We start from the raw sequence: 12,417 nt of genomic DNA, 5'->3' as shown, positions 1-12,417 counted from the left end.
GAGTACAGAGAGCTAAAATGGGGGGGGGGGGGGGGGGGAGGGGATCTGATACAATGAGTGATACAAATCAACAGAGGTGGGGGGATCAAACTCAGAGGAGATCCCTCATCACTCACTGTAGAAAGTGACTAATATCCTCCATGGTTAGTACTCCGACTGGGCATCTCGCATGTGAAGCTAGAGTGATCCGGATCCTATACTACAACCTTTGTCAATGCTATGAGGCCACCCATGGTCATGGGCACCTAGATGTTCCTAACTCAATTGCTTGATCAATAAACATACCTCTGGTGTGGATGGATCCAAAATCTACTATGACGGTTTCTCCTCTATCTATTCACTGACTAATGTGAAGAAATATGTGATCTACCTCTAAGCCTGGATCGGATTTGATGTCCTCAACAAGCTCTCTCTATATCCATGTAGCTCGAGTCAAAACAATCCAAGACACCTCTGGTCCTCGCTGTTTCATGACTCTAGAAAGTGGTGCAAAACCCGCTTTGAATAGACAATGGAAGCGGCATCATATCTCATAGAACACGGGGCAAGGTGTTTGCCTACTCCAGACTTGGGTGCTAGATGTGTTTGGTTCTAGTTATCCAAGGTTCACAACATTAGCAAGTTGCAACATACAATTAATTTAGAAAAAAATGCACTATGTGTGTTTACAATGAGAACTTTAGATGCTAACAACCTTAAAGGTTGGCTTTATCCAGAAAAAGTATCCCTTGAGGCCTAAGTATCCCTTGATGCTTAAATTATCAAGTTAGAAGCTTCAGAGTTGACATGCGTTCAAACTTCAAGGCTCTCCCTAAAGGCTAAGTTAGAAGCTTCATCAAAGATCTCAAGCATGCAAACTAAAATATTAACTAAGTTCACGGGAGTGAATATTACCCAGGCAAACAGAAAACTACCTACCTGCGCCTCGTGACTAATGAATGAGTCTTGACTTTTGGTGATGCAATCAAGAGAATCCGCATCTTACTGCCTTTCTTCCTCATCCCTGCTTTTTGTTTGTCGCATCCAACTCTCAGGTAATTTGTGCTTGCCACTGCTCCTTAGGCTATTGCGCACCGGCAAATAGATTACTAGGGATTGTCGACCAACGACCTAACGATTGAGTTGCTGAGATTAGACTAAGGTGAACGAGCTGAGACTTCGACTCAAGAGCTCAGTTGAAAGAAGAGGAGGAAGTCGGGCCTCGCGAGCTGTGAGTGACATGACTCTCTACAAAGATACATGCAAAATTATGAGACACCTTCAATGCTCCTACATTGTGTTTTGCTAAATTTCTATTCTAGAAATCTGCATACATTATAACTTATAACTTAATTAAATACATCTTATACCTATATTAAAATGAGAGGGTCAACCTCCAAGTGGCTGCACATGCCGGCTCCCTTTCTATTAGCCCATTACCCTTCCTCTTCCTTTTGACCAACGTGGCAGTGCAGGCACAGGTCAATGCTCACCGAAATTTGAATGTTGGCAAGCTTCCCCTAATATGCACCGACATGTGGATAAGCACCTCGAGCTGTGGGCTCTCTTACTCAAGGCTCTAATAACGTCAAGGCGCCGTGCTCAGAAGCCTTTGATTCCTCGCGGGATGCATACAGACGAGAGCCTTCATAGGACGATTGAGCTCTTCCAGCTCTCCTTTGTTTGACTACTTCGTAATTTCACTACTGTATCCCGTCTCTCTCCTCCAACTATGAAGAAGCAGCTTGCTTCGTCGTGCACATTCACATCCCCAAAGAAGTGGCTCGGCTCCAGCCTCAGCTCCAAAAACTAAAGGTAAAGCCAGCTGCGTGTTAATCTTTCACGGACTCATACGCAACCCTTTATCCCTCCCTCTTCTTTCGTAGATCTGTCATGTAGTTTTCTCTCTCTAGTCACTTGACCTTGCATACCTTTACATGTGGTAATACGGCTTTATCTGAACCATTGCTTTGCATATCCCTGGCTGTATAGTCATGTAAAGTGGAATTTGGAGCTGCATTGGCGAAGGTAGGTATGTCTGCTTTTCTTGTCTTGACATGAAGACATGAAAGAAATGTTAAGGCTTTAATGGTCTTGCATTTAGATTAAATGTTGCAGGGCTAGGATATGTAGTTTATAAAGTTGCGATTAGTGCTGCTCTTTCCAATCGTTCAATTTATCCAACAGGGTTGTGGATGATATTAATTGAAGGTGGTGTGCCTTGCCCTTCATTCACATTGTCTATATGGGAAGTTCATTTATTTACTGTCTTCTTTGAGTTCTATGTTAGTGTTTGCGTAGTACTCTCTCTCTCTCTTTCTCTCTCTGTGTGTGTGTGTGTGTGTGTGTGTGTGTGTGTGGCACATAACGCAGCCCCCAATCCCTCCCTCTTCCTCCCCACAATACACAAGATGCCCAATTGTTGAAGATGCCTGGCATCTATAGCCGAGCTGCTAAGTTGACAGAGAGGAGTACTCTACGGTAGCATAGGTTAGTTGCATACCTGCATGGTTGCCACACGCCTCCCTCCTGTGATATTATTTCAAAAAAGGATGAGGACTGAAGCATATATTCATTCAAAGTGCTGAATGTCCTATAAAAGTGCTGGTAAGTTTAAACACAAGGGAGTTCAAAGCAGAATGCATGAGAAGCACATATGGTAGTTATGGGCTGCCCTAACCAGGAGCTACACAAATGCATTACTAGAGTCTGGATGTGTCTGTTGATTGGTTATTTTCCTTACCCTTTGGATCTCGATTCCTTGGTACGAGTTTTCTAACAGGCATTCAATGACTTCATTTGACAATAGGTGCTAGCATTCAAGCATGTTTGATGTCTTGGTTGATGACGAGCTTAGTAGTTACATGTACTTTTATCCAAAGGGTAATAAAGAAACAACATTTGCTTGAGAGAGAGAGAGAGAGAGAGAGAGAGAGAGAGAGAGAGAGAGAGAGAGAGAGAGAGAGAGATGGACTAAAAAGATTCATGCTGGCAGTTGCGAGCCATGGCAGCTCTAACATGTAAGCCCTGGCCGATGGATGGAGGAACTTGATCGCTTCGAGTTGGAACTTCGGAGGAGATAATAGTCGAAGGGGTGTGAATGATGTGTCCATTGATGTCACCAACAATGTGCACATCGCTTGGCATTCCATTATGCAGCCTCAAGTTTGGCTCGGTTGTGCCCCCAAAGCCCATCGCTAGCTCCATATCCTATCAATGATTTCTTTCTGCCGCCCACTCCGCCGGAGGCAGAGTTAGTCTCACTCGTTATACACATGCATACATACATATAATTAATCAATCTCTCTCTCTCTCTCTCTCTCTCTCACACACACACACACACACACACACACACACACATATATATGTATGTATATGTATGACACCTTACTCCGTATACTTGGGTGTCTATTGACACCTTGTCCCTAGCACAAAAGCTTCATGTTGACGCCTATTTCAACTATTTTAAGCTTCATTTGATGCCCAATATGCCAATGACGCCCGAGATGGCCTCCAAATTTAAGGCCTGCCAGTGACGGTCGTTGATTCTGATTCTAATTCTCCATGGAGAGCGGGGGCATGGGTTCAATCCCGCAACATAGGAATCTTTTGCATTCCCTAGACAATCCAATGGTCATGATCAATCGGCAGTTGACCCACCTCGCAAAAAATGGTCGAATTAGTGACGCGTCTGAGAGGGAGACCTCACCTAGCCGAGTTGCTGCTTCGATAAATGGCGTCATGCCAATTGTTCCACCACGCAGACGTCTTCAAGTCTTCCGATGAATCTGTGAGTCGCATCTCGTTCTCTTTCTCCTCATGTTTGACATCCTCTAGTACAAGGTGCATGGTGTGGTCTCTTCCTCGTGGCTTCCAAGTGCCGCTTACATCATGTCTTGCGGATCGTTGCAGCTACCGGTAAGCTCACTCAAACCAGCTTCTCTTCGCCAAATGTGGAGCTAGCGTTTAGACGTGTTAGTAATCAGACTGTAGACATGCCAGTAAAGCCCAATTCTTTGGCAAGTGCCTCAGTCTTTTGCTGTTAAACTGCATAGCCATATTGTAATAATCGGATCCATCTTTGGCTGCACACATATTCTGCTTCTTTCTACATCTCATACCAACCACCCTCGTGTTTTTTGCCATTTACAAAGCGAGTTTTGCAAAAAATTATAAAGTTTTCTGATCGCATCGCAACTGTATTGTTATTATCTTTTTGGTATGCTTGCTAAAGAAGTTCAATCGGTTAGAAACTTTAGTTGACGAGGAATGTCTATTGTTGTTATTTGCAGATGCCGCATGTCCTTACAGGATACCGAACATGTGCATGCTGGGTCGGAAGGGCAGCCATTGTCCATGCCTTTTCATCTAGCCATTCCAGTGCATAGCATTCAAGCTGCAAGAGATTTTTATGGAGGGTAGGCTCATAAAACTCAAGAAGAAATGCGTACTAACTGTAGATACTGTTCAGTCTCCTTGTCTCTTCAGTGATCTAAAAAATTAGATAGACATACAGAAACATGTGCGTGGCTATATATGTTCTTCCTCTACACCAGCAGAAGGGGTCGAAACAGTGTACTACCAAAATAGGGGTCTAACTGCTATATTAAAATACACAATCAAATGCTTAGCATAGGACAATGCGTGAAACTGATTTACAAAGCAAAGGAGAGATAGAAGTAGAGAAATTCGCTATGGAAGCTAGATTTTTCTGGCACAAGTGCCAAAGTTTCTTTTCATAACCACATCAGTCTGATTCAAGAGTTGATGATGATTACAATTTGGAGGGCACAACCTTAATGGTAGGAGGAAGGCACCTAGTTTTCAGACGATGATCATACGAGTGGATGATACAAAAATGGCTCCTGTGTTTTTATAGCCTTAGGGTAGTCTACAAGAATGTGTGTCACAAAAAAATACAATGGTGCCCAAAAATAACCACCAAAGAAGCAATTAGAGGGGAGAATTCAGCCAGCACTTTTTTGAAAACATGGCAGCAGATAGAATTCAGTCAACATTGTTTTTTAGAGAGAGAAAACCTATGTAAGAGAGATAGTTAGTCTGAGCTGACTTTAAGAAAGTCTATTGTCACAAACTGTTGACATGTCAAAGCCCTGAAGAAGGGAGTCAACTTGCAAATGTCGGCCGATGTAACAGACTTGGACACTCCAAGTCAAGAATCAATCGCGACAGCACCAAATAACCACTTTAAAACAATTCACAGATCACAATAGATTTGCACTGGCCCGGCGGAGTTCCGTGCCTAGAGATATTGGTCCCAAAGATTGGCGCCCCTTTCGGTATTTCTTTATGTATTAAATCAATGTCAAAGTACAAAGAGCAGTGAGGGTTTCACTCTCAGACTCTGCTTCCAGACGCTCTGCAGTGTGAGCCCTAAAACACTTATTTTAAATTTACAACGGATGCCCAAAAGCAGAGCCCCAAAAGCTTCCAATTCAAAAAGCAACAATTTTCTCTCTCTCTCTCTCTCTCTCTCTCTCTCTCTCTCTCTCTCTCTCTCTCTCGTAAATAAAACAAATCTATTTCTCTCTCACAAGCTCACTTGCGTAGCCAAAAGCTGACGTCAAAAGCTAAAAAAAAAACGCCGCAAATCATGGAATTTTCGTATTGCTGCCCACATTAGGGTTTCAGCCACACTTAGGGTTTCAGCCAACAATTAGGGTTAGGGTTTCCAAAAATTAGGGTTTTTGCAAATTAGGGTTTTTGGCAGAAATTAGGGTTTGCAGGAATTAGGGTTTCTGGCAGAAATTAGGGTTTTTGCTGTCGGTAGCCACGTCATCACTTTGTGACATGCCCCCCTCTTCAAAGCATTGCAATCGACCGCGATTACGCCTGCAAAACCGACAGAAGCCATAAACCGTCTTAGCAGACACTGACTGTTAGTACCTATGTACTAGGAACACACATCTAGCACATGTACCAAATCGACAGTCACATCACACGACATCACAGGACATCACTAGACATCACATGATATCCAACATTCATTCGGATCTTAGAACATGATTTATCAGCAATGTAGCTAGCAATTGCATCTAGATCCAATCGGGACCTCATCGATGTCCGATTGACTAACCCCTATTGCAACCATGTCTATTCGAGATCAATCAGACCAAAATGCTGCAGTCATTTCGTTTATCAGTTCCTGCACTCAAAAGAAGTCAAGAACAAATCAGTATCATAATCAGGAATTCCATTTCATAAAGTCATTGTCACAAAGTGATGACGTGGCTACGGACAGCAGAAAACCCTAATTTCTGCCAGAAACCCTAAAATTCTTGCAAACCCTAATTTTTGCCAAAAACCCTAATTTTCGGAAATCGCTGAGTCTTTTTTTTTTTTTGGAAAATGATGAGCGACGCAAATTTTGCTTTTTCTCTACAATATGAGAAAGAGAGAGAATGCTTTTTGCTTTCAAGTTTTGACTCTCTGTGAGAGAGAGAGAGCAATTGCTTTTGATTTGAAGCTTTTGGGGCTTTGCTTTTGGGCCTCCCTTGTAACCTTTAAATTAGTGGTGAGGGCTTCACTTCTTAAAGCATCTGGATGCAGAGTCTGAGAGTGAAACCCTAGCCACTCTCTTGTACTTTGATGATTGATTAATATAAAAAGAAATACCAAAAGGGGCGTCAGTCTTTGGGGCCAATATCTCTAGGCACGGAACTCCGCCAGGCCAGTGCAAATCTATTGTGATCTGTGAATTGTTTTGAAGTGGTTATTTGGTGCTGTCGCGATTGATTCTTGACTTGGAGTGTCCAAGTCTGTTACAGTGGTATCAGAGCACGGCCGATTTCTCTTCTACGGGAAATCCGATCCCCGATTTTTTTTTTTCCGCGGCACCTATGGCTTCAGGCAATGATTAGTCGACTCCCTTTGCATTTGGAGATGCGGGCTGGGATCACAACGAAGATTCAGACAGAGAGTATGGCCCGCCTTGGCCTACTTAGGCGGAGCGGCGAGAGATGGAGCGTCGCTAGTTGATCGGCGATGCAACAAAGATGATGCTCAATTTTGCCAAGGACCCGATGATGGCAAAATATATAAACCAGACCTCTTTGGAAGAGGTACAGATCGAGTGGCAGAGAACCACAACACCACTCCCGAAACCCGCTCTCAAGAAATCTTCTGCCTCCAAGAAATATACGGAGAAGGAACTGAAGAACGTGGTTGATTCACGGATTGCTAAGCTTTTCGACGTGCAAAAGAAAGACAAAAAGCACGGCAAAAAGCAAAAGAAAGGTAGTGACTTCTCGGGATATTTGGGTCGTCGGTCGACATTCGACAAGGCAAAGAAATTGAAGAAGCGCGTCAAGTTTGAAGACCTACCCAGTTCTTCTTCTTCTTCTTCTGACAATTCTTCTAGCTCTTCAAACTTGAGCGAAGAAGACAGGAAAAGCAAAAAGCGAATAAAGAAACAACGCTTCGGAAAGGGCAAGAAAAAGGCAAAGAAAGCTACATCTCGCCCAGAGACTAGAGACTGACAGTTCTACTGAGGACTCGGCTCAGATTCCGATGACGGAAACTTTTATGCGAAGAAGAAGAATTTTTTTTAACAAAGCTAACCAGTTTGACTTTCTCGAAGATGAAAGCAAGAAAGTCCGAGAGTTTAAGGAAGGTGGCCACTCGATCAAGTTTGATACTTTTCAGGATACTCAGATGCTTCGAAGGCTGTGTCTTTTATACAGCAGTTTGACATCGCTTTCGCGGGAGGACGCTATTCAGAGCACTCCAAGATTCGGAGAGCTGCCTATTACTTTAAGAGGAATGCTTGTACTTGGTGGTCCACGCTTCTTTTAAACAAGACCACCAGTTAAATGGCTGAAATTTAAGAAGCTTTTTATTTCTTCTTAGTTGACGCAAGAATATGAACGAGATATATGAGCTGCTTGGAACCATCTTCGGATGACCAAGAAAGACACAATCAATGCTTATTGTGAAAGATTCTGGAGCTCTTTTCTACCCGCCTCTTCATTCAAGAAGATCTTGTTCAGAGAATAGATTGAACGGTTTACCTTGGGTCTACCTACAGAGATCCGAGATCACTGCTTGGAATAGAAGTCAGCTTCTATTTAGGAGTTGATGAGTCATGCGAAGCGGGGCTTTGCCATTCACTCTGGTAGTTTGACCTACCCCACAAATAAGGCCATGACACAACGAGCCGAACAGACTTCTGGGAATGAAAGTAGAAAGAAAAAGAGCAACCCAGAGAAAAAGGATGCAGGACCCAAGCTTACTCCTGAGGAGAGAGCTCGCTTCATCAGAGAGGGGAAGTGCTTTGGATGCGGGGAACATGGACATATCTCCGCGAAGTGCCCTAAAAAGGCAGAGAGAGAACAGAATGATAAAGACGACGACAGGCCTGAGAGTTCGAGAGCAGCTGAGGAATGTGGCAGAAAAGGCAGATAGAAAAACAGAACTGGTACCACATGGCGTGGGACCTGCACCGAATCTAATGAATGAAAGTACAAACTTTGCCGCTTTTGGGGCAAAGTGAAGGATTAGAAAGCTCTTTTGAAGGAGCCAAGGCCAACTTCTTTTCTCTTGGAATTGGCGGCTCGATTTGGAAATTACGCCCAACAGACTGACGCCACAGGCGGAGGTAGTTCGACTGGCACCCGGATGGGATGTTGCCATTACACCGAGCATTGGCAAACTTCGTTTGCAATGATAGGGGTGTTCAGGGCACGCGAGTGATGTTCTACTCAGGACGTTCTACTCAGGATCCCTTCGTACCACAAGAACTACGCCGTGGTTGACTACCGGGCCGAGAAAGCGACTTTGATAAATGAAGGGCTTAGAGATTGTACTTGATGAACTTCAGTTTCTTACTCATTCTTTTGGGAGAGAACTGAACGCTGGATAAAGGTTGAATATGTTTTGACCTGATCAAAAGATTTTTCTCCACACTCATGCCGATTGCTTTTCAGAGGGCCAGAAGATCAAACCATTGATCTGATACCTGGAAGCACTCCACCGAATCGGCCACCTTACCGTGTGAGCCGAGTACAGAATGAAAAGATTATGAACCAAGTGAAAGACCTCTTGGAAAAGGGTCTTGTCCAGCCTAGTACTTCACCGTATTGTTCTCCAGTGTTGTTGGTTTTGAAGAAAGACGGATCTTGCAGAATGTGCATCGATTATAGCACTCTCAACGAAATCACCATCAAGAACAAATTTCCAATTCCTAGGATCGATGATATACTCGACAAGTTACAGGGATCCTCGTGCTTTAGCAGGATTGACTTGAGTGGATATCATCAGATCAGGATAGCGCCGGCGGATGTCTACAAAACTGCTTTTCGGACGACTATTGGGTTATTTGAGTTTTTGGTGATGCCTTTTGGCTTAAACAATGCTCCTGCGACATTTAACCGGATGATGGACAGGATTTTTCGAGAGTACAGGCTATTTGTTGGCACTTTCTTTGACGACATCATTGTTTTCTCCAAGAATGAGGCAGAACACAGAGATTAGCTCCTTCAAGTCTTTCAGGCATTACGAGATCACACGTTAGTGATTAATGCAAAGAAAAGTGAATTTTTCCTACCAGAGATACACTTTTTGGGACACATTGTGTCAGCGCAGCAGGAGTGCAAATGGACCCGGCCAAGATAGAGACTATCCGTGATTGGCCCGATTTGAGGAATGTCCATGAAGTTAGAAGCTTCTTGGGACTGTGTTCGTACTACAAGCGGTTCATACGACAGTTTGCAGAGGTTGCTTCCCCTTTGCATACCTTGACACAGAAAGGAGTACCTTTTTCGTGGGGACCCACAAAGGTGACTGCCTTTCAGACATTGAAAGAGAAATTGACTACGGGACCTATTTTGACTTTGCCGGACTTGCAGAAGTCATTTGAAGTATATTGTGATGCTTGTGGTCGTAGTCTGGGTGCGGTCTTGATGCAAGAAGGCCATGTCATAGCTTACGAGAGCCGTTTGTTCTCTAGGCCGGAGATGACAGCACAGATCTATGAGAGAGATTTTGGCGGTTATCCATGCTCTTACTCAGTGGCGACAGTACCTACTCGGAGCAGATTTTACTGTCTTTACAGACCATCAGAGTTTGCGCTACTTCTTGTCACAGAAGCAGCTTTCGGAAAAGCAGATGCGGTGGGCGAACATCTTGTCACAGTTCCACTTCCAGATTGTCCATGTGCAGGGATAGAAGAATGTGGTGGCAGATGCTTTGTCTCGGAAACCGTTGGTTCTGGCTATTTCCGCGATACATCATAGGAGCTTTGAGGATATGGTCGATCGGTATGCCATAGATACAGATTTTGCAGATATTTTCACACGGATACGGGATGGGGAGACAGTAGCGGGATACTCCCTTCGGGAAGGCTACTTGATGAGAAAAACCATGTTGTGTGTTACACAGCCATTGAGGGAAAAGGTTATGACTGAATGGCACTGTCCACCTTTTACGGGTCACCGCGGCATTGCTACCACCATGAAAGGGGTAGAGAGATACTTCTTTTGGCCGTGACTCAAAAAAAAAAAAGGACGTGGAAGAGTTGTGTGCAGTATGCCAGAAGGTCAAGTTCGACAGACATAAGACACAGGGATTGTTACACCCTTTACCCATACACCTGCTCCTGGGAAAATATTGAAATGGATTTCATTTTTGATCTCCCGAGAACACAAAATGATCACGATGATTTTCCGATTACATGGCACGTCTAAGACAATTGTCTCCGACAGAGACCCCAGATTTATGAGTTTGTTTTGGAAGGCAATTTGGGAGAACATTGGCACGCGGTTACAGTTCTCGTCATCGTTCCACTTGCAGACTAATGGGCAATTTGAGATTGCCAATTCAGTGATTTTAGATTTATTGAAGTCTTGTATCTCGGATCAGAAGACTCAATGGGAAAAGAACTTACCTTTGGTGGAATTTGCCTACAATAACACGATACACTCTTCGACGGGGAAGACGCCATGTGAGATTGTTGAAAGTGCTGCGAAGGTTCCATCCTTCCTGAGCACGAAAGATTAGATATTTGAAGCGGATGAATATTCGCGAGATTTGGATACGGCTTTTGCCAAGGTTCGCGAGACTTAGCAGAAGTCTCAAGAACGACAGAAAAAGGCAGCGGATCGCCATCGTCGCGACTTGAAACTGAAGGAGGATGATTGGGTGCTCTTACTTTTGAGAAGGCACGCCTACGAAAGAAAAAGGGAAAGGAGAGGCTTTTTCCAAAGCTTAGTATGCGATACTACGGACCTTTCGAGATAACTGAAAAGATAAATGATGTCTCCTTCCGATTGAAACTGCCAGATACTTGGAGGATTCACAATGCATTTCATGTGAGTCTCTTGAAACCTTTTAAGGATGATGTGCCTGATGAGCAACCCGAAGTGGAAGAAAACTAGGAGATCCTTGTTCCTGAACAGATTTTGGCACATAACGATACGAAGAAAGGTAAAGTCCAAAGGCGGTTCTTGGTTAAGTTCAAGAACTTTCCTGCATTTGATGCGAAGTGGATGGAGGAGGAGGACCTAGCAGATACTCCTCGGATTGTGAAACTTTACCTCGATGTTTTGGTTTAGCATAGTCTACTCCAAACGGAACCCAGAATTCAGCTTGGCCGGAGATCTTGTGCAGTGGGATGCACAAGAGGGGAGTTACTCCGCTTCTTTGTCAAGAGATGCCTCGATTTTGATACTAAAGTCACTGATGTCTCTTTGAGCTTCAGGGATAGTGAGAGCTGACAGTATTGTGCTGGATGACTTTATGAAATGGAATTCCTGATAATGATACTGATTTTTTCTTGACTTCTTTTGAGTGCAGGAACTGATAGCCGAAATGACTGCAGCGTTTTGGTCTGATTGATCTCGAATAGACATGGTTGCAATAGGGGTTAGTCAATCGGACATCGATGAGGTCTCGATTGGACCTAGATGTGATTGCTAGCTACATTGCCGATAAATCATGGTCTAAGTTCCGAATGAATGTTGAATGTCATGTGATGTCCTGTGATGTCTGGTGATGTCTTGTGATGTCGTGTGATGTGACTGTCGATTTTGTACATATGCTAGATGTGTGTTCCTAGTACGTAGGTACTAACAGTCAGTGTCTGCTAAGACGGTTTATGACTTTTGTCGGTTTTGCAAGCGTAATCGCGGTCGATTACAATGCTTTCAAGAGGGGGGTCTGTCACAAAGTGATGACGTGGCTACGGACATCAGAAAACCCTAATTTCTGCCAGAAACCCTAAAATTCCTGCAAACCCTAATTTTTGCCAAAAACCCTAATTTCTGGAAATCGCGGAGGCTTTTTTTTTTTTTTTTGGAAAATGATGAACGACGCAAATTTTGCTTTTTCTCTACAATATGAGAAAGAGAGAGAGAATGCTTTTGCTTTCAAGTTTTGACTCTCTGTGAGAGAGAGAGAGCAATTGCTTTTGATTTGAAGCTT

At 43.7% G+C, this 12,417-nt stretch overlaps 1 protein-coding gene across 6 annotated transcripts in view; it reads left to right on the top strand.

Moving 5' to 3' along the window:
• The first annotated feature begins 3,634 nt into the window (after positions 1-3,634).
• Positions 3,635-12,417, top strand: part of LOC147420774 (uncharacterized) — an 87,819-nt gene continuing 79,036 nt past the window's right edge. For 4 of the 6 annotated variants that reach the window (XR_015186950.1, XR_015186951.1, XR_015186949.1 and 1 more), the window contains exons 1-2: positions 3,661-3,897; positions 4,272-4,397. Coding sequence is in view for 3 of the 6 variants with exons in the window: in XM_086504297.1 (XP_086360423.1) it covers positions 3,713-3,897; positions 4,272-4,397 (311 nt within the window). In the remaining 3 variants the exon portion in view is untranslated. The other 2 variants (XM_086504298.1, XM_086504299.1) reach the window with 2 other exon arrangements.

Source organism: Adiantum capillus-veneris, chromosome 28, assembly GCF_014529385.1.
Source record: "Adiantum capillus-veneris isolate H3 chromosome 28, ASM1452938v2, whole genome shotgun sequence".
NCBI classification, from domain to species: Eukaryota; Viridiplantae; Streptophyta; class Polypodiopsida; order Polypodiales; family Pteridaceae; genus Adiantum; species Adiantum capillus-veneris.
This window is presented reverse-complemented; position numbering and strand designations above follow the sequence as displayed.